Source organism: Orcinus orca, chromosome 15 (genome assembly GCF_937001465.1).
Source record: "Orcinus orca chromosome 15, mOrcOrc1.1, whole genome shotgun sequence".
Lineage (NCBI taxonomy): Eukaryota > Metazoa > Chordata > Mammalia > Artiodactyla > Delphinidae > Orcinus > Orcinus orca.
In genome coordinates this window covers 2,495,746-2,515,658 of record NC_064573.1, presented here as the reverse complement: position 1 = coordinate 2,515,658, position 19,913 = coordinate 2,495,746, and the positions used below count along the sequence as shown (strand labels likewise).

The following is a 19,913-nucleotide window of genomic DNA, read 5'->3' as shown; positions in this document are numbered from 1 at the left end:
GGCCCTGTGGCTGCAGAGACCGCTCACCCCCAACAGTGGACACGTGCACACGCGTGTATGTTGGTGTGTAGTTTTCTTGGAGTTGGTGGATCTCCTGAAGCCCATCCTAAGGATACGTGAATTTCATAGACCTCTTTCTGAACAAGTACTCTGGGGACCAGACATGTGAATGAACTTGAAGAGCTGGTGCCTAATTGGGGTTGTTTTGAGGCCTAGGACTCTCCCAGAAAGGGCCAACCCTGAACAGAAAGAAAGCCGAGTGTGGGGTTAGCACCCCCCAGCCCTGGAGAAAGGCTTTGCTCTCTCAGTGCCGAGAGAAACAGCCGCGAAGCAAAGTGAAAGTCTAGAGATGCTGTGGACTTTAAAATTAGACTCAACGTGGAAACTAAAACATGTTTTGTTTTTTTCCTTCCCAGTTACACTGTAATTTGAATTGTTTTGTCTTTGGACCAAATTAATATTATGTTATCAACAGCGGGAAGGGACCTACTGAAAAAGTCATTTTATTACATTTAGAGCTTTGTTAAAGAGCGAAGTCTTGCTGCTTAGGATAAAACTATTTTCTAGAAAAGTCTTAATTCATAAGCAAAATGACATCATTTTTCAGTTTTAAATGTACAGTTTTTTATCTCGGGTTTATCTATCAATTGCAGTTAATTAAATCAAATTAATTCTCATTTTTAGATAACATATTAAGTAGTTTCAACATAGAGGCTATGAAAATTGTTTCATTCTCCATCCTGAAATAGCATTTTAATTTTGCGTTTTAGAAATTAAGTTGAGGGGCTCTTAGTGTATTCAGGCTTTAGGTTAAAGCACTACTGAGTTCTTAAAACACAGTTGTCAACAGATATCTTACTTGTGCCTTTAGTGTTTCTTCCCATACTACAGACTTTTCAAAAGGGAATAATGTATCAATTAATGTGGTCCCAGCAATCATTTTATTTGGGCCTGGGGAGTCATACAACATTTTGTTATTAGTTTGGTGTAGAGATTTTGAATGTATGGGCTTTGAATGTGGATAGAGTTAAGAATAAGTAGAATAAAAATTATGTGTATCTTTCCCTTAGTAGATCCACTTTGTTTCTGAATGAAGTTACAGTCTTTTGAATTACATCAGTGTTTCTCAAAACTGGAATCGCTTTACTGGAGGATCTGCCGGGAGGATTTTTTGGAGTTCTTGTCGGCTTTCTGCATCCGCTTCTGCTCTGTCTCCAGCATGGTTTCACCCCACCTCCCATCGTTGGAATTTCACAGCTCTTGTTTTAAGCAGATTCTGCTGTAGACCAGGAGGACTGTTGGCCAAACAGGGGACTGCAGGCCATTTGCTCAGAACAGGCATGTAAAGGTCTAGAGAAAATGCTGGAATGCTGTGTTCCCCACATGGACGTTTGAGAAATAGAAGACATTCCTGAGCTTTATTGAGTCTTAAAATTAGCCCCTCACCCTACTTCCAAATTTCTAATATTTTGGGGTCAAGTTGGATACAAAGAGTTGTACGTGACATATTTCTGTCTTTGTCTAGTTAATATGGATTGTATATTTGTGCCGAAATTATAAGACTTGGAGTATTATTTTCAAGAATTGAAGACATTTAGGAATCTTTATTTTATGAAGTTCTTGGTAAATTTTTGTGATTATTGCATATTTGTTCTTGTTTGAAAATACTTTTAAGTTTATAGCCATTTACCTAAACGGAAGCACACTGTACACTAGGAAGCACACTGTAAAGCCTGAGGACTGTTCAAAGCACTGCAACTCTTTACCCTCCTAAAACCGTAACTATGTGAGAGAACAAAAGGGTTTGCTTTTTTGACTTTATCTTGCTTTGCAGCAGTTTTCAGAGGTAGATTGAATTAGTGCATCAGCTTTTATATTTCTACTCGAGTTTTGTTTACTGAGTGATTTAAGAAACTGCGTTACTGATGAATGCTCAAAGTGCCTTAGAGGAGAAGGCCTCTGTGACTTGTTGTGACTTAGAAATAGTATTGAGCAGGCAGGCAAGGCTAAGAGACACGGTGGCTTTTGTGCGTCCTTGAATGGGTATTAAGCCTCAGGAGTTTGGTTTCAGGTTTCTGACAATCCTGTTAACAGATGTTAGAATCCTGTAGTCCCATGTCTCAGTCATCTCAGCATTTCTCATTTCTAACTTAAAAACATGTCCATTAAAAAAATTTAAGGTACCATTCATTTCATCTGAAATCGCTCATAAATCTGATATAATGTGGTTTCGAAACAATAACCAAATAATTTAGTTTCATTTATATGCTGAGAATAACAACTGGTATTTATTGTTTATACTTATGCAATTTTATAGATGGAGTTTTAACATTGAATGCGGAGAACACTAATTATGCCTGTCAAGTTCCGAGCTTCCATAAATGTGAAATCTGTCTGCTATCTTTTCCAAAAGAGTCCCAGTTTCAACGCCACATGAGGGATCACGAGCGAAATGACAAGGTATGTATTTTAAAAAGGGATGTCAGAAATGTGAGCGTTGAAACTGGAGGAATTGTGAAAATCAACATGTAAACATTTTTCTTATTCCTAAATTATGGAACATTCCATATTATGTAAATAAATATTTTGATGTTTTGTTTTTAGTTGTAGTTGTATTTCTACCCATCATTAGATAATGAAAGAAAGTGAGAGCTAGTCTGGTGAATCTAATGAAGTTATTTATGAGTGGACAAAGAAATAATCTTAAAATATGACTTTCTTCAGTAGTTTCAATTTCCCTTATCTTTTTTCTCACTGCTGTGGCCTTTCCCGCTGCGGAGCACAGGCTCCAGATGCGCAGGCTCAGCGGCCACGGCTCACAGGCCCAGCCGCTCCACGGCATGTGGGATCTTCCCAGACCGGGGCACGAACCCGTGTCTCCTGCATCGGTAGGCGGACTCTCAACCACTGCGCCACCAGGGAAGCCCCAATTTCCCTTATCTTGGTGTGTTTTTCTCCAGCAGGCAGTGTTACCTTTAAGTGGTCTTGCATTTTAAGAAGGTACTTGAGATGTTTTAGATCTTATTTCCGCAGGGAGCAGTGCTCTCTTGAATAGGGATTTGAACTCTCTTGCAAGTGTGCCCCTTGTGGGGTATGTCAGGCGTGTTAGTGTGCTAACGGAACGAGCTGCCTGAGAGTTGGAAAGTGGCAGTTAAAACTACAGTGAAAAGAGTGATTGCCGACTTTTCTCTAGGTTAGGAGGATGTAAGCTAGTGAGCCATCTGAGACTAGAAAAACACCAGGGACCTCTTTTCTGGAGGACGGGATCTGACCAACTCCAGCCTTACTTTCGGCATGAATGATGCTGCTGTAACTATGATAATGTGGTACTGACACCAGTACCAGCTGGCGTTACTCTCCCAAGCTGAAAAATCTGAAAATACTGACCCATTAGGGTCTTGATATTTACAGGAGAAATACCAGTGATTACTTTATCTTTCTACTAGTAAGTGGCAGAATACCTTCCATTTGGGGGATATTTTAGATGAGGATAAGCAACTCTGTTAAAATCTAGTGAAAGTTTTCACAATTACTTAGTTTACTTGAAGTGATTTTGTTTACAGCAGTGGAGTTGTCATAAAAGAAGGGAAAAAATCCCACCCAATGAGTTGAAGTATCTCACTTTTATTTTCGTAGTGGCTACATTCTGATACGTTTATATGCAGCATTTCTTATTAGAAATACTTTCTACATAGATGTGGTGTCTCCTTACACTCCTTTGAGAAATACTGTAAGGAGCTTTACTGTGTCCGTTTTGGATTTATTGACTTCAGGTCCAGAAGGACTTCAGAAGTTCCTTAGAAAACTTATCTGTGGATTATGGTGCTTGTTAATATTTGAATGACATTCATTGTGGAAAGATTGTGTTTCAGTGCTTCTCGACTTTTTTCTCCACCTAGCCACATCGATGTGACCAGTGCCCCCAAACCTTTAATGTTGAGTTCAACTTGACACTTCACAAATGTACCCACAATGGGGAGGATCCTACCTGTCCCGTGTGTAACAAGAAATTCTCCAGAGTGGCTAGTCTCAAAGCACATGTTATGCTGCATGAAAAGGAAGAGGTAATTATTTCAGCCTATACTTTGTTCACGGATTTTTAAAATGCATCTGATCCTTAGTCAGGAGGATGTTAGGGTTAAACTAGTTTTAAAAAGCCTTTGGTATAGGTTTCAAGGAGTCAGTTATCATTAAATTTGCCTTGGCTAGTCTTCAGATCACTGGTAAAGTGTTTATTTCGGGGTCATGTCAGCACCTTGGGGTAGAGACATTTTAGTGTGTAGCATATTGGGGGGATCAAAGTATGTCCACAGTGGCTGGCAGAGGTGCCCCGCACTCTTTTTTTCTTAATAAAAATTAACTTTTTTAGGATTCTGAGTGGTCAAAAGTAAAGTTTCTGCCTCTGAAGATGGTAGAATCTCCTTGCTTGGCTCCTGGATCCCCTGACACGTGGGAATTTGGGAGAAGAAAGGAAATTCATGATGACCCAAAGCAGTTTATGCACCACAGTGAATAGTCCTGAAAGGTCCACAGGCCTAGTCTTGGGACAGAGTGAAGGATGACAGGGACGTGCCGCTGGTGTGCACCAGAGAGGCCTGCCTGCTTTTGGGACGGGTGGGCTCACTGTGACGTATACACGGCTGTTGCTTAAAGTATTACCCCCCATTGTTACCATAGAAAACTAGGGAAATGCAAATGTAAAAAGCAGTCACCCAGGGATAATTACAGATAACTATTTGGTATAGTTTCCTCCAGAGACAGAAAAACATACAGTGTTTAAATTGCATATATAAAATTTGCCTCCTGAAAATTGAGTTTATTATACTTTGTATATCGGTTTGTGCCCTCTTTTTATGTCTTTAATTTTTTATATAAAATAATTTATTTTTATCTTTTAAAATCTTATTGTATAAGTAATACATGTTTATTTTGGAAAAAGTTAGAAACTAAAGATTAACAAAAGTAATGTAAAAGAACCAATAATCACACCAGTGGGAGAGAACGCATATGCAGCTGACCTTTGAACAACGCGGGTCTGAACTGTGCGGGTCCACTTAAACGTGGAGTTTTTCAGTCAGTATGTATGACAGTACTACGTGGTGCGGAGTTGGCTGGCTCCAAGGGTGGGGAGCCGTGGACGTGGAGGGCCACCCTGAGGTTATGCTCGGATTTTCAACCGCGCGGGGTCGGCGCTCCAGACCCTGGTGGTGTTCAAGGGTCAGCTGTGTAGTCTTTCAGGCTTTTTTTTTTTTTTTTTTTTAGCTAGACATATACTTCCCATAATAGTTTATATACTTAAGGATAGTTTTTTTAGTGCAAATACATACTGTTTTGTAACCCACTCTTTTCCTTTAATACATTGTGAATACATCTTTTCCTCTTTCACTTACTGAATCATGAGTGTTTTCCCCATGTCACTATTTTAAATTGCTTTATTAAAGTCTTCAGCATCTGGATATAGCATCATGATCTTTTTACCATTTCCTTTGTTATTTAACCTTTAAGTTGTTTATACTTTTTCAGTATTATAAACAGTACATCTTTGCATGTATCTTTAATCGTTTCATTAGGATAGATTCCTAGAGTTGGATTTACTGAATTAACAAGGCTTTTTCAAGTTCTTTATAGAATGCCACGTTATATTTTCGAGAGCGCATGCTGCTCTATACCTTCTCCTGCAGACTGCAGGCCTGTCTGTCTCACTCAGCTGTAGCGCTGTCCAGAAATGGCCATTGTTTTCGTTTTAAAAGGCAGAACGTGTTTAATTTTGGAATAAGTTCACACAGTGAGACTCAGACAGCAGAGAAAGGGTTAGAGAGTGAGACTTAAGTCTCCGTCAGGCCCGACTTTCAGTCCTCCTCCCAGGAGCTGCCTGCACAGCGGTCTCTTCTGCATCCTCCCAGGGGCTTTCAGTGCGCGTACACATCTCTGCATCCCCGGTAGTACCACGCAGTAGCAGTATTCTGTGCTTTTTCTTCAGTTGGCTCTGTCTTAGGTATTGTTGCAGCCGCCGCATGGTGTTACACTGTATGCGTTGTGTACACCCATGTCATAATCAGCAGGTCTCTGCGCAGGTTGTTTCTGCCCTTTGTGTGTAGCTGCAGTGAGCAGTCTATTCATTGACAGGTTCTGGCTCTTACGATTTGCTTAGAAATGCTTCCCAAGTGTACAATCACCATTTTTTAAAATCCCACCGTGTCTTCTAATGCAGGTCCACAAGATGTAGGGCGCACCTGTATTTCAGAAATCCTGAGTTCACACTCATTCCTCCAACCCCAGCCCCTCCGTACAGGGCGCCCACCTGCCCCCCAGTTCCTGGTTGTGTGTCCCTTCCTCCACGGCGGGGCGGGGCTCCCAGCAGTGTGCACGCCCCTTCCCTCGTGTGCTCGGTGGTCCTGTGTTAACACTGGAAGTCGTTTCACAGTTGCTTGGCCCAAACCACTGTACATGAAGCGCGTTTCGGATCTGGGGTCAGTACAGGGTTGTTGCATTCGTTTGCTTTCTCTTTTAGGCCCCCTTCCCATTCTTACGATCTGCGGCCCTCAGTTTACTGCCCTCAATTAGGGTCGGGCTTGTAAGACCAGAGACAGCCCCATGCAGGCAGAGTAGGGATTGAGGGCCGGGGAGGTAGTCTTTGAACATTAGGGTAGTAAGTAGTAGCCGTCAAAAAGAAACAAACAAGGGGCACTCAGGAGACTGGCTCCTTTCTGTAACCCTGCCCCATTCCTGGGACCACGTTCTTGGTTTTCAGTGTGACTTTGCTGTATTTCTCTTTGTAATGATAAACAAATGTTTGTATGTTTCTTATTTTACTTTTCTGGTTTATTATTAATGTGGACTTTAGAATTTTGCCTAATTAAAAATTAATTGGTATTTTAATTTTGATTGCATTAAATTTTTAGATTGTTAAAGGGGAGAATTGAGCATGTTTAAAATATTGAATCTTTATTGTCAAAATATTCAGTAATGTTTTGTTCAGATGGGTTCAGCACATTATTTAAATTTGTTCTTTTTTTTAAAAAATATCATGTAACGGCTCTTTCAAATATGTATTATTTGTTATCTGTCTATAGGAAAGCAGTGCATTTTTGTATATTGGTTTTGTAGCCTGCTGTTCTACCAGATTCTCTGAGTTTTCAGGTGTACAACCTCATCTACAAGTAATAATTAGGTGATGAGATTTTTGGTTTGGTTTTGTTTTCACCTAGTACATGGGGGGTTTTAAAGTAAACCAGATCTCACCCCTCGAATTTTCGAACAATTTTGAAATAGTTGCAGGCATCATGTTACTACTGCACCTCTAAATACTTCAGTTGTATCCCCTAAAAACAAAGACACTTTTCCTCATTATCACAGAACAGTTACCACACTCAAGAATTTAATGTTGCTCTAATAATCCATCTTCAGACGTCTCCATCGGGAGGGGCAAGGACTGACTTCCTATGAGAGTAGGTGGAGAAGGGAGTTGTGAGCAGAAGAGATACCTCTGCCTTTGACCCTAGAAGAAAAGCGTGAGGACAGGTTCGGGTGGACAGGGGATGCAGGTGTGACAGTGGGAGTCCAGGCCCTTCCTGCTGGCTTAGGGCAGCTTTCCCTTTCTCGGTTTGCAGCTTCCGTAGTCTCTGTGTCTCAGCAAGTTTTCCACTGAGCCAAACGCTAAGAGTTCTTTTTCTGAAGCAGTTAAATCTAAGAGGTCCAATAAGTATTTATGTCTTAAGTAACTTAGTAGCCATTTGAAAAACTACCGTATGTAAATTAGGTACTTCGTAGCTTTTTAAACCCTGCAATTTCCTGTTTCACATTGATTTTCACTCATTCCCTGCTTTTTAACCATAGCGACTACTGAAAGCCAGCTTCACAACGTTACGATGTCATTGAAACTGAACGGTATTGAGCCAGTTGTCCGTGTGATGTGGGACGGTTGTCGAGGGTCGTGTGTCTTCCCTTGAGGGCGTCTGCTGTCCCTTGGCCCCTGCGAGTCTGTTATGGTCACTGCCGCCTCCCTCTCGGGCTGGATTGGGGCTGCAGAACCTCATTTTTCTCTGTGAAATGGAGACGTTGCCTTGTCTTCACAGAAGAATGAGGTGGTGGAGAGAGGCATGGGTGTGGGAAGCCTGCTTTTGGGAAGTGGGAGCAGAGCCTGACCAGGGACAGATACGTGGGTTGTGTTACACGTACTACAGGGGTCGTGGCTGCGAACGGATCTGTGTGTGTTGGGTGGGAGGGGAGCATGTGGCTTCTTCACAGCGCCCTTCAGCCCGGTAGGAGGTCAGATGGTTGTTTGCATCAAGGTTCTGTGACGGGATAGCGAATGAGTCAGTTGTTGGCAGAGGGTTGAAACGATGTAACATGCGGTCTAGGCCGCATCAGCAAGGGGGTGAAGCCTGGGGGGTGTGTGTGTGTGTGTGTGCGTGCGCGCGTGTGTGTGTCAATCCTCAAGAGGGCTCACTGCGGCGGGTGGGGTGGGGGCAGATGATGGAAGCCGTTCCGACTGTCCTGGTGCCCCGGGTGGACCCAGCCCTGGGGGTGATGGCATAGGGCGGGTGTGCCCCTGAGCCGGGGCCCCGCACCTCTGCCAGCCGCACACCACCGATGCAGGCCAGCGAAACTGCTGTGCTCCATACTAATGCTTCTTCAGATACACCTTTAAAAATTTTCTCTACCTCCTCCATGACTGGAAAGAGAAATAACGGTAATTCATCATTTCCAGACACTCTTAGGTTTTTATACATTATTTTCAAAACCTTCCCTTCATTCTGTTTTCTCTTCCACACCCTTTGTCCAGATTCTTTTCCACACTGTCCCCCAAGTGGAGCTCACAGTCTCTGATGTCTGCCTTTATCCCGTTTCCTTGTGTCGGTTTCTCGTTGCTGTGACGTCGTCTCCTGAGGTGGCAGCCCCGTCATGCGCAGCAGCTGTGACGGCAGCTTGGGCAGCCTGGTCTCATCTGCATCCTTGCTGCAGTGGTGAAGCTCCAGCTGTCTTTGTCTTTCACTGTTGTAGGAGCGTAAACAGTTCATAGTTTCTGGCTCCAGACTTTTTTTTTCCCCAAAAGGCCTTTGAGGAACATAAACAGTTCATAGTTTCTGACACCTAGTTTTTTTTTTTTTTTTCCCAAAAGGCCTTTGAGAAGCATGTATTTTCTGAAACCAGTTGACTTTCATTTCTATTACTACTAACCTGTCTTCTATTTTCTCTCTTGGAATATAACAGATTCTCTCTTAGATCAGTAAATAATCACAGGAGAGGAACAGGGCTGGAATAGTCAGAAGGGAGGCTTTTGTGTAACTGGTTTGAAGCTGGGGATGGAAACCGTGAAAATGCTTTATCTTCTTGCCCTTGTGCCACTGTGCTGCCGGGGACAAGGCTCTGAAAGTTGAGAAGTGATATTCAGTAACTTGACCTTAGTAACCCCATGCTGAACAGGAATTCAGGACTAGTGGTTTCACATGAGCAGAACAACGACAACAAAAAAGGTTTGCAGTGCTTATTTCTGATGGGAAAATGTGTTGGCAATATGTAAAAAATCGGGTGCTCTTTTTTAAAAAAAGGGTTGTGTTCGGGTGCAGGTTGGGGGTTTTCCTCTCTCACCTAACAGTCTGGTGTCGTACAGTACAGAGCTGGTGGGGTGGCCGAGGTAGTCCGGGACCCCACGTGCTCTGCTCTCTGTGAGTGTTTCTTGTACCACGTGGCTTACAGCGGAGGGAGGGAGGGAGGTGGCGCGTCTGCTGTGGGAAGGCCAGATCCAGAGGTGGGCGGAGCATCAGCCTGCTGCCATCCTGTCGAGCGGAAGGGGCACGGTCGCCACACAGGGTGGTTAGTGTTAGGAAGGTCGGCACACAGCCGTGTGCTCAGCTAAGAAACCCATCGTTGTATAGAAGAAGAATAGATACTGGAACACAATTATCAGTCTTGTGCATGTATGTTAAATAATGCATTTTAGCTACCTTTGCCTATTTTGTATGTTTTCATTTCTTAGTTAATTGATTTGAATGTGGTATATTGGTATCGACTACAGGAACAATTCCTTACCTTTAGTTGCACTTAAAATTAACCGATAAGAATCCAGCTAAGATGAAGTAGACCCTTTGTGCCCCTCTTACAACTGAAAATACATAGAAATCACACAGCCGAGAGATCTAGAGGCTCCTGAGGGCGGGAAGAAGGAGGCGGGCAGCTGAGGGCTTTCAGGACTTGAGGAGCGTGTGGCAGCGAGTCCCCTGAGCTGCTTTTTTGCCTGCTGTACACCTGGACAGGGTGCTGGAAGAGCCTGCAGCCTCTGCCAGCAGGCGTAGATGAAAACACGCCAGAAGATTGGTTGCCAGCAGCCCAAACTGGGGAGAGGGTGGTCTCACAAGAGAAAAGCTTGTTGACGCTGCCGCCCTATTCCAGCCAGACACCCACTGAAGAGCTCGGCGGGGCTGGGACGAGAGCGGTGGTCTACGCCAGCCTGCTCTCCTGCAGTCCCCTGCAAGCAGATGGCCCTCTGCTCCCCTGACCCCCGGGATCCAGTAGCATCCGTCTCCTGGCGGAAGGAGGTGGCACCCAGATCGCCCCCCCCGCCCATGGTGTTAGAGCGCCCAGCTAGAAGCCGGCCTTCCATCCTCTGCCGGGCAGAAGCAGGGCGTGTTCTGACTCCCCGCCTGTGTAGTCTCTCCACCGGCAGCACCAAGACTCAGCCAGGTGATGTGGGATGCACCGGTCTGCACGGGGCAGAGGGGCCCTGTGAGGTGGCCCTCCACTCCCCAGCTGGTCCTGCCTCTGAACAGGGTGACACCGGCCAAGAGATGAGCCCAGTGGACGGTGATGGAAACCAGTGCTGCTGGGGCTCAGAGGAGGGCGGTGCCCTGTGGGGTGGGCTAAGGTTTCTCTCCTGCGCTGAGCGCCGTTTTGAGGCGGACTGCTGTAGGAAAGGAAGAGCGGCTGCTGAGAAAGCCCGGGCAGGGGCAAGGACAGCGCTTGGGCATTGGAGCCTGGGGGCTCTGGGAGAGGGAACAGGGTACAGAGAAAGGTCGTGGGTGGCCCCGGGGGAGGGGCGGCGGAAGGGCAAGCGTTACGGGGTGAGTAGCCTAAAGGCGGTTAGTATTTAGCGTAGTTTATACTCTGTTTGACTTTTAAAAAGTTATTATATCTTCAGCCAGGTGGGGGCTGATAAGAATGCCATGTTTCCCTGGATGATCTGCTGGCCACTTAGCAGTCACTGGAATTCCCCCAGGACCACCAGCTTCTGGGGCAGGCACTAGCCACCGCCTCTGCCTAGAGGGCCTGCCGGGAGCTCCGACTGCGGGGAACGCGGTACAGTGGACGTCCGCCAGCCGCGCACAGGCCTCGCACTCCCCACTGAGACTTGCTCGAGGTGCCAGGTCCTGGGCAGGGAGGGAGGCCCGTCCCGGCTCCTGGGTCTGGCTGGGTGTAACACAGCGGCAGCACGAAACCTTCCACCACGAGGCCTGTTCGGTTGTGGCCCAGCATGTGCTTGATCCTGCTTTCGCAGTATGAGCAAATTGTACATAAACCAGAGTTTCCACTCGGAAAATTCTGGTCAGTTTCTGAGTAGTATCCATGTAGATGGCTCCTGAAATATACGAACCTGTCATTTGGTGAAGAAGTACCTGAAAAGAGGATGGGTCTGAGCCAAAGCAATGAAAGAGTCAGGGGGCGGGTGGGAGGGTAACAAGTCAGGGTTTATCCGTGATTGTAAGTCATTAGTGAAAGGAGAATACCTTGCTGTACAGATTCAGGGTGTGGATGCCCCCAGTGCTACACTCAAGATAGGCAGCAAATTTTGTTAGGTGGTTTTTAAATTTTTGACAGTTCCCAAGAAAGAAATTTCTTTATTATCAGCAAGATACTAACAAGATAGTTCATTATTTCCTTAAATTATTATATAGTAACACTAATTTAAAGTTACTTAAGTTGGCGTCATTCTTGGATTGCTCGAAGTATTCCATTCATCCTTGTCTTTTCTGCAAAGGATGCTCTGAGTAGTATCAGTGAACAACCTCATGTTAACGCTGTTTCTATGCATTTACGAGACTGTCAGGTGGAGTAATTAGAAGAAAGTCTGATGGGAAGAAATAGCTATATATTTCGTTGTTTGGAAATAATAGTTTATTCTCATTGACAGGTTACACTAATTCTTTTCCATGTTTGGATCATTTAAATAAATAATTGTATTATAGAAGGTCACATGAGTAATAAACTCATTGAACTTTGTACTGAGTCAACAGTTCATTACTGAGTACTTCCTCTGTGCCAGGCACCATTCAGCATCTTACATGCACCGTTGTACTTAACTTTATAACAACCCTGTGAGGGCAGGCATTGCTGTCACCACTGTTTCACAGACTTTGAGCGGTCAACACCCCCAGATACACACCGCTGGTGACCGGCAGCCTTCACGTGAACCAAGGCCCAACTCCAGAACATCTGGACCAGTGCTATCCTAATTGAAATTTGAGTAATTTAAAGTTTATAGTGGCTATATTTCCAAAAGTTAAAAAGAAAACAGATGAAATATATTTTATTTTAATATATTTATGAAAATATATCCAAAATATTCTAATTCAAATGTTAAAAGTTGAGCTATTTTACATTCTTCCTTTTTTTTTTTTTCAGTAAGTCTTTGAAATCCTGTGTGTATTTTATACTTATTCCATAGCTCTGTTCAGGTGCTCAGCCAGGCACTTCTGGACAGAGTCGCGGAACTCTCGTAATCGACTACCCGTAAACCAGATTGAAAGAATGATAGGTGTTTCCGTTTAAAAATTTACCAGCTGTCATTTTGTTTTAAGGTAGTCTATTAAACTGTCACCTTAATTTAAATTCTTTCCTGACGCTTTTGTGGTCATTCTGCTTCTCTTTAAAGTTTTCACAGCAAAGATGGACAAAATGCCATTTACCCAGCAGCCAGTTTGAAACAATTCGCTTTGCTCAGAAATTGTATTGTTCTCTCATCCTTTTCCCTATGTTTCTATCAGGAAAGAAATCATTTTTATATGTTCATATTTGGACATGATGATATTATTTGTTAAGAGGTGAAATAGTGTTTGTTCCAGAGGAAAGCATCCTTTGTGTATCAGCCATTTACAGTATGAGTTCTTTCAAGAGGTGATGGCTCTGAAGTGTTTGCTCTGCTCACGGGCGGTCTTTGCCTTTGCAGAACCTCATCTGCTCTGAGTGTGGGGATGAGTTCACCCTGCAGAGCCAGCTGGCCATCCACATGGAGGAGCACCGCCAGGAGCTGGCTGCGAGCCGGACTCACGCCTGCAAGGCCTGCAGGAAGGAGTTCGAGACGTCATCACAGCTGAGGGAGCACATGAAGACGCATTATAAAATTAGGTGTGAGCCTTTTCTTGGGCTAAAAAAATTATACGGTACCTTAAAAATGGGCATGCTTTGCTATGACTGGTTACACATCTTGGCTGCTTTAGAAGCAAGAACAGGGCAACTCATCTCACGTGGTGTCGGGATGTCTTTCGTAGCATGTGTTATGTGTTGTGTCTACAGTAGGACAGAAAAGGTCGAAAATTTAAATGTCAGACTGTATGGATAGACGTTTTTAGCTATATTATAATGTTAAAAGGTGTAGAACAGGGCTTCCCTGGTGGCGCAGTGGTTGGGAGTCCGCCTGCCGAGGCAGGGGATACGGGTTCGTGCCCCGGTCCGGGAGGATCCCGCATGCCGCGGAGCGGCTGGGCCCGTGAGCCATGGCCGCTGGGCCTGCGCGTCCGGAGCCTGTGCTCCGCGGCGGGAGGGGCCGCAGCGGTGAGGGGCCTGTGTACCGCAAAAAAAAAAAAAAAAAAAAAAAAGGTGTAGAACAGAGTGTTATTGGCAATACATTTTTATGGGCAGGTAACAAGGTGTGTAGAGTGGATTCACAAAGGCCACATTAGCACCCTTTTTACTGAATTGGTTTATTTATACTACCTATTTAGAACTTACATGTTTAAATAGTTACTGTGCTTAGTGTGTATATAAATATATAAGTAAAACTTCATTTAATCATTACAAACAACCCTTCAGGCCTGATACTTTTATGTCCCCATTTTGCAGATGAGAAAAGGTAGACTAGAGAGACCAAGTAACTTTCCCAAGGTTTTACAGCCATAAGTCAAGTGTTAGGTATTTAAACCCTAGTAGTCTGGCTTTAGTGCTCATAATATTAGCAACCACGCCTGTATTTACATACATATATACATTTATTCCTAGTAAAACTTAACATGGCTTCGAAATTTTGTATTTGACCTATTCCTGATTATATATTTTTTACTGCTATTTCCTTCTCTTAATGATATGAAATGCAGAGTTGTTCCTGGCCCTTTGTGCTAAGTTAGCCAATGGTGGTGATCAGTGGTCACACTCGTTGAGCTGATCTCTACAACAAACTATAAAAGCCCGTATTGATTAACTTTTTAATGACAGTATCATCAGTTTAACTTGCCACCCTTCCAAGCTCCAGTATCTAGGAGCTATCTGTACTGTTTAATAACAAGCACCACCACAGCAAAAGGTCCCACACCAGTTAATAAAGTTTGTAAAGTGCCTGAGTGTTTTGTAGTATTTATGTATTCTCTTTGGCATTGTGTTTTGGAAGCGTGGACTGAACATCTCCATATGATCAAAGTTCTCCTGTCTTTCCCACTCCCTTCATATTGCTGGTTGTTGACTAATGTGGTTCCCACCTGATGCTTTGTTATTTCGGCGATTTTTAAACTCCCCAAATGTAACGCATGTGTCCTATCACACTAGATTTTTATTGTGATGACGTTCTAGCACAGGCTCTTTTGATTGTCCCCGAAGGTCTTGGAGAGGCAACTGAAGGTGCGTACGTGGTCACCGCGCACTAGAGCGCGCCGGCCCCTGGGCCTTCCAGGGGCCGGGCAAGCTGCCTCCCTGTCGCGGAGCTGCCGTTTAGCAGGGGAGACAGACAGCGGCCAAGCAATCGGATTAGCCGGCGCAGGCTTCAGGCAGTGGGCGTGTTGAGAAGGAAGTAGGATTGGATTCACCTGGGGTGACGCTCCAGGGATGGGCAGTTGCTGAGGCACCTGTCGGATGTAGGCCTTTCTTAGGATGGCCGTTTGAAGTGGGACCCAGGTGAGGAGCAGGGGGAGACGGCCCTGCAGGTCTGGGGGGCATTCTGGGCCTGGTGGGTGGGGAGGGGGGCAGTTGCCACAGTCTGAGCCGCAGGGGGAGGCCGGTGTGATGGGAGCCGGCTGCGGGGTGGAGTGGAGCTCACGGGGCTGAGTGCGAGGCGGCCGGGTCTCGGAGCTGGAGGGCGCTGAGCCCATCCGGGAACGCAGGTGTTACCCCAAGGGCCGCGGGAAAACCTGGGAAGGTTTGGCCCACGGATCTGGCTGCCCAGCCTTCAGGCCGCAGCCTGGCTGCTGTGTGGGTGAGGTTGAAGCAGGGAGACCCATGGATCGGGGCCACAGAATGGCGGTGCTGCTCTCAGGCCACGCTGGTGGCTGCAGGGTGGAGAGACGGGAGCTTCTTTGGAGGTGTTTTGGGGTGAGACCAGCAGCTTCTGGAGATGGACTTGAAGTCAGGGGTGAGGGAGAAGGAAGAATCCAGTGTAACTTCTAAGGTTTAAACTTCACAGCTGGGAGCTGCCGTCTCCTGTTGTGGAAAGGAGCAGGCTGAGAATTAACAGGGCTTCATTTGGGACTGACTAGGTTTGAGGCGCCCAGGAGCCTGCAAGGGGTGTCAGCTAGAGAGTTAGGTGCCCAGGGCTGCTGCACAGAGGAGGAGTCCGAGTTGTTGGAGATCATCAGCATCTAGGAGGAGCCTGGAGCAGGCAGCACACACTCGTGTCGACGTAGAAACCACACCTGCACAGGTCTGTGTTTGATCATCACAGGGAAAGCTTTATCTAGAAGAGACATTCCGACTCTCCTCCTCCCCAACCAAAAAAATGAGTTTTATGATATTGATACACAAAACTAATACATGGATGTGTGTGTGTGTCCTACACACTTCTATGTGATTGATTTCTCATTAAAGCACATTCTGATGGCCAGTCGGCCTAACCTTTCCCATAGGATTTTGATTTAGAAGTGGTGGCACAAGGGATTCGACTTACTGAGTATTTTCCCTCTACTTATACTAGGGTGTCAAGTACAAGGTCTTATAATCGGAACATTGACAGGAGTGGATTCACGTATTCATGCCCACACTGTGGAAAGACGTTCCAAAAGCCAAGTCAGTTAACTCGGCATATTAGGATACACACAGGTACGAGATACATTGACTTTTGGGTGATTTCCCGTGCGACCTTAAGGGAAGAAAAGGTGCTTTAGAGCCAGCTAGACCTGAAATTTAATCTTGCCTTTTCCATAGTTTGCTGATAACCTTGGTGTTACTTGTGAGATTTTGAGTAGGTAGTGAGACGTGTGAGTCTGCGGCCACAGGGGAACGTTCTGCCTGGAGGGGTAGGTTCGGGGTCTTGAGTGTGGGTAACTTAAGTATTTTCTTTTAATCCATCAGATGCTGGCACAGTATGGAATGATGTTTTGATCATTTTTCTCCCTCTCTAGGTGAAAGACCATTTAAATGTAGCGAATGTGGAAAAGCTTTTAACCAGAAGGGGGCGCTGCAAACTCACATGATTAAGCATACAGGTGAAAAACCCCACGCCTGTGCCTTTTGTCCTGCCGCTTTTTCTCAGAAAGGGAATCTCCAGTCACACGTGCAGAGAGTTCACTCAGAGGTAAGCGTCACACTTGGGGGTGTGGTCCTCACAGGTGTGCAGTACGTCACAGGCTGCACGGATGGCTCTTGAGTTAAGAGTGAACCTGAGAAATTCTCCATTTTAAATGTAGACGAAGAATTTGTGCAGAGCAGACCCTGTTTAAAAAAATACATGTATGTGGGCTTCCCTGGTGGCGCAGTGGTTGAGAGTCTGCTTGCCGATGCAGGGGACACGGGTTCGTGCCCCGGTCCGGGAAGATCCCACATGCCGTGGAGCAGCTGGGCCTGTGAGCCACGGCCGCTGGGCCTGCGTGTCCGGATCCTGTGCTCCACAATGGGAGAGGCCACAATAACACACACAGACATACACACATACATGCAGACACACACATATACACACACACAAGACATACACACATATACACACACAGATATACACACATACATACACATATACGCAGACACACATATATATACACACATTTGAACCTTTCTGGCCTATTATACATGGGAGAAATATAAAATACTATTTTTTGTCTTTTCACCAACAGTATTATACCTTTGATGAATAAATGTTTGGAAATAATCATAATACCATTCTTAGTTATGGTCCGTCAATCTGAATGTTAACCTATGTCATCCCTTTAGTGAACCTGAAACAGACACTTCCAAGTGTAAGAAATTGAGAGACAAATGAAATTGAGGAGAAAGTATTTTTCTGGTGCTAGTATTGCTGACCTTGCATATGGGCCCATTCACATTTTCTATCAAACAGAGCCCTGGTCGGTGTATTTCCCTCCACACTGCATGTTAGCTAACTATTTCAGCCAAACTGATGTTCCTAATTTTTTTGTTGTCTCCAGGTAATACTGATTTGCAAACTCTGGAAGTATTTCTCTTAAGTTGGTTCAGCTTTGCTCTTATTATTATCTTTTAAATATTTATTCATTTTCGGCTGCACCGGGCTCTCGGCTGTGGCACGCAGGCTTCTCTCCGGTGGCCTGTGGGCCTCTCTCTAGGTGCGGCATGCGGGCTCAGTAGCCATGCGGCATGTGGGATCTTAGTTCCATGACCAGGGATCGAACCCGTGTCCCGTGCATTGGAAGGCGGATTCTTAGCCACTGGACCACCAGGGAAGTCCCCACCTTTGCTCTTGTTAATTGTCATGATTTGGTGTCTTATTTAGTCTAACTGTAGATTATGAAGAAATATTTAAGCAACACAAATACTTTTATCATGGATCATTTATTTTATATAACTACAATACTTTGGAGGATGAAAAGCATCACATTCCTAAAAGCATATGTATATCTTTTAATTTTTTCCTTGGAGTAAATCCTTAAGTAACACTAAAATGAAGAAAACCCTACATACTTCATATAGTTTGTAAAGAGACTGAGAATTTCATATGCAGTGAAGTTGCTTTTAAAGACTAAGTTTTATTATCTAAGACCCAGAGACACTAGGAAGAGCATGTACGTATTCGTGAGGTTACCTTCCGATCTGAGAAGAACAAATGTGGGCTGTGTAAGTGACTCTCGTGGAGCTCCCTCTGTGTAAAGGTTGCTGAGGAATAACAGTGTGTTTAAATGCACAGCACCTGGAAAATGGCCCCTGAGAACAGTCCCAGGCGTCCTCGTTGGTGCTCCCGGCTTTAGGAAACCCTTTCAGGGAAGGCCGGGGACTCGCCTTCCCCCAGCCTGGGGACACCCTGGGACCTGCGGTGGGACGGGAGCAACCTCTAAAGATTGCTTGTAACATTATCTAATCCTGTGATGAGTCTAAAGCCGTAAAGTTCATTCTTAGCAAGGTGCTAGGTGGAGTGGAGGTCTTAGCCAAGTTCAGAGCCGGCTGGGCTTGTTGAGTAGTGCAGAGAGGATACTGTAGGTGCTTCCTCTGTGCCTGGGTGGCCCTGTCCCTGATATTGCCTTGTAGTCCACTCTTGGCTCTGTCGTAGTGTTAAAAAGTAGTCACTGTTAAAAAAAAAACCAAAAAATGCAGTCACCGCCGTGGACAATTGGACTTGGTGATGGAAAATGTATACATTGCGTGGCCATCCATCCTGACTTGTATGTTCAAGGCTCAGAGTAAAATTATATCTAACTGTCTGGCCTTCATTATTGCACACTGTGCTTAACCATTTAAGAAGTTGAGAACATGTCAGACATTTTTTTACTAGAGCACAATAACTGAAAACTATGATTTTTCACTTAACCAGTTCTGATTTATAGAAAAGACTGAAATTTCAATTAATCTCATACTGGCAATATTGATTAAAGAGTTGGGTCATTGATTCTAGACCTACCTAACTTATAAGAAAAGGTATGATAAAGGGTTAGATTATTTCTGTCATTTTAATTGAATGATAAATTGTGATTTGCCATAATTTAAATATTTTAATCTAACAATTGTAAAAACTTCTTTTTTCTTTTTTAAGGTCAAGAACGGCCCTACCTATAATTGTACAGAATGTAGTTGTGTATTTAAAAGTTTAGGTAGCCTGAACACTCATATCAGCAAGATGCATATGGGTGGGCCACAGAATTCAACAAGTGCTGCAGAGACTGCTCACGTTTTAACGGTAAGCTTAGTAAGCTGGTTGATAGCAGGTGTTCTTTTACCAAAATCTGTCATCTTAATTATGACCTTGAAAATTGAATATTATTTAGAATAGTATTTAGCACCGTAAAGATGCTATGGAAGTTTCCTGTATGGAAGTACGGTGCTACTTTTATTTGTTTGTTTAATGAGTGAAAGGAAATCAAATTTTTAAAAACTTTAGAATAATATTAACGTGATTCTGATTTATGGACTGTCATCTGAACCGGTTAGAAATAAGACAAAATGTAATCATGTAATCATTAATTTATGAAATTGTAATTCCTATGGTCAGTGTTATTGATGATTATTATTGAATATTCTTTATCCTTATGTTATACTTTAAGAATCACGTCTCTCTTTAAAGTAATATTTCTCCAGGTCTACTGTGACAGTGATACTTTTTCCTGAGACCTTGGACTTCTGGGAAACTCAGTTGTATTTTTCAGTACATGTATTTGAAATTGTATGACCCCCAAACACACCCCCTTTTACTCCTTTTTTGTAGGCTTTCATAGCTCAGCCTCGATCTGCTACTTCTACTACCCTCCCAATTGATCATAAATGGCAGCATCTAAGCATAGAGTTTGGTGTCCTAACCAACAGCAGAGACTTTGGACGTACAG

At 44.3% G+C, this 19,913-nt stretch overlaps 1 protein-coding gene and 1 long non-coding RNA gene across 14 annotated transcripts in view; one reads left to right on the top strand and one right to left on the bottom strand.

Annotated features, from left to right (window-relative positions):
• The window catches only part of ZNF236 (zinc finger protein 236), a 102,293-nt gene that overhangs the window by 11,907 nt on the left and 70,473 nt on the right, over positions 1-19,913 (top strand). For 7 of the 13 annotated variants that reach the window (XM_049697653.1, XM_033406117.2, XM_049697654.1 and 4 more), the window contains 6 exons: positions 2,318-2,460; positions 3,900-4,064; positions 13,163-13,341; positions 16,109-16,233; positions 16,536-16,708; positions 19,127-19,270. In XM_049697653.1, coding sequence (XP_049553610.1) covers positions 2,318-2,460; positions 3,900-4,064; positions 13,163-13,341; positions 16,109-16,233; positions 16,536-16,708; positions 19,127-19,270 — 929 coding nt within the window. Of the gene's footprint in view, positions 1-1,070; positions 1,339-2,317; positions 2,461-3,899; positions 4,065-13,162; positions 13,342-14,802; positions 15,097-15,188; positions 15,839-16,108; positions 16,234-16,535; positions 16,709-19,126; positions 19,271-19,913 lie in introns of those variants that run through there. The other 6 variants (XM_049697655.1, XM_033406126.2, XM_033406127.2 and 3 more) reach the window with 6 other exon arrangements.
• LOC125961198 (uncharacterized) overlaps positions 1-19,913 on the bottom strand; it is a 64,087-nt gene that overhangs the window by 37,270 nt on the left and 6,904 nt on the right. The window lies entirely within an intron of this gene.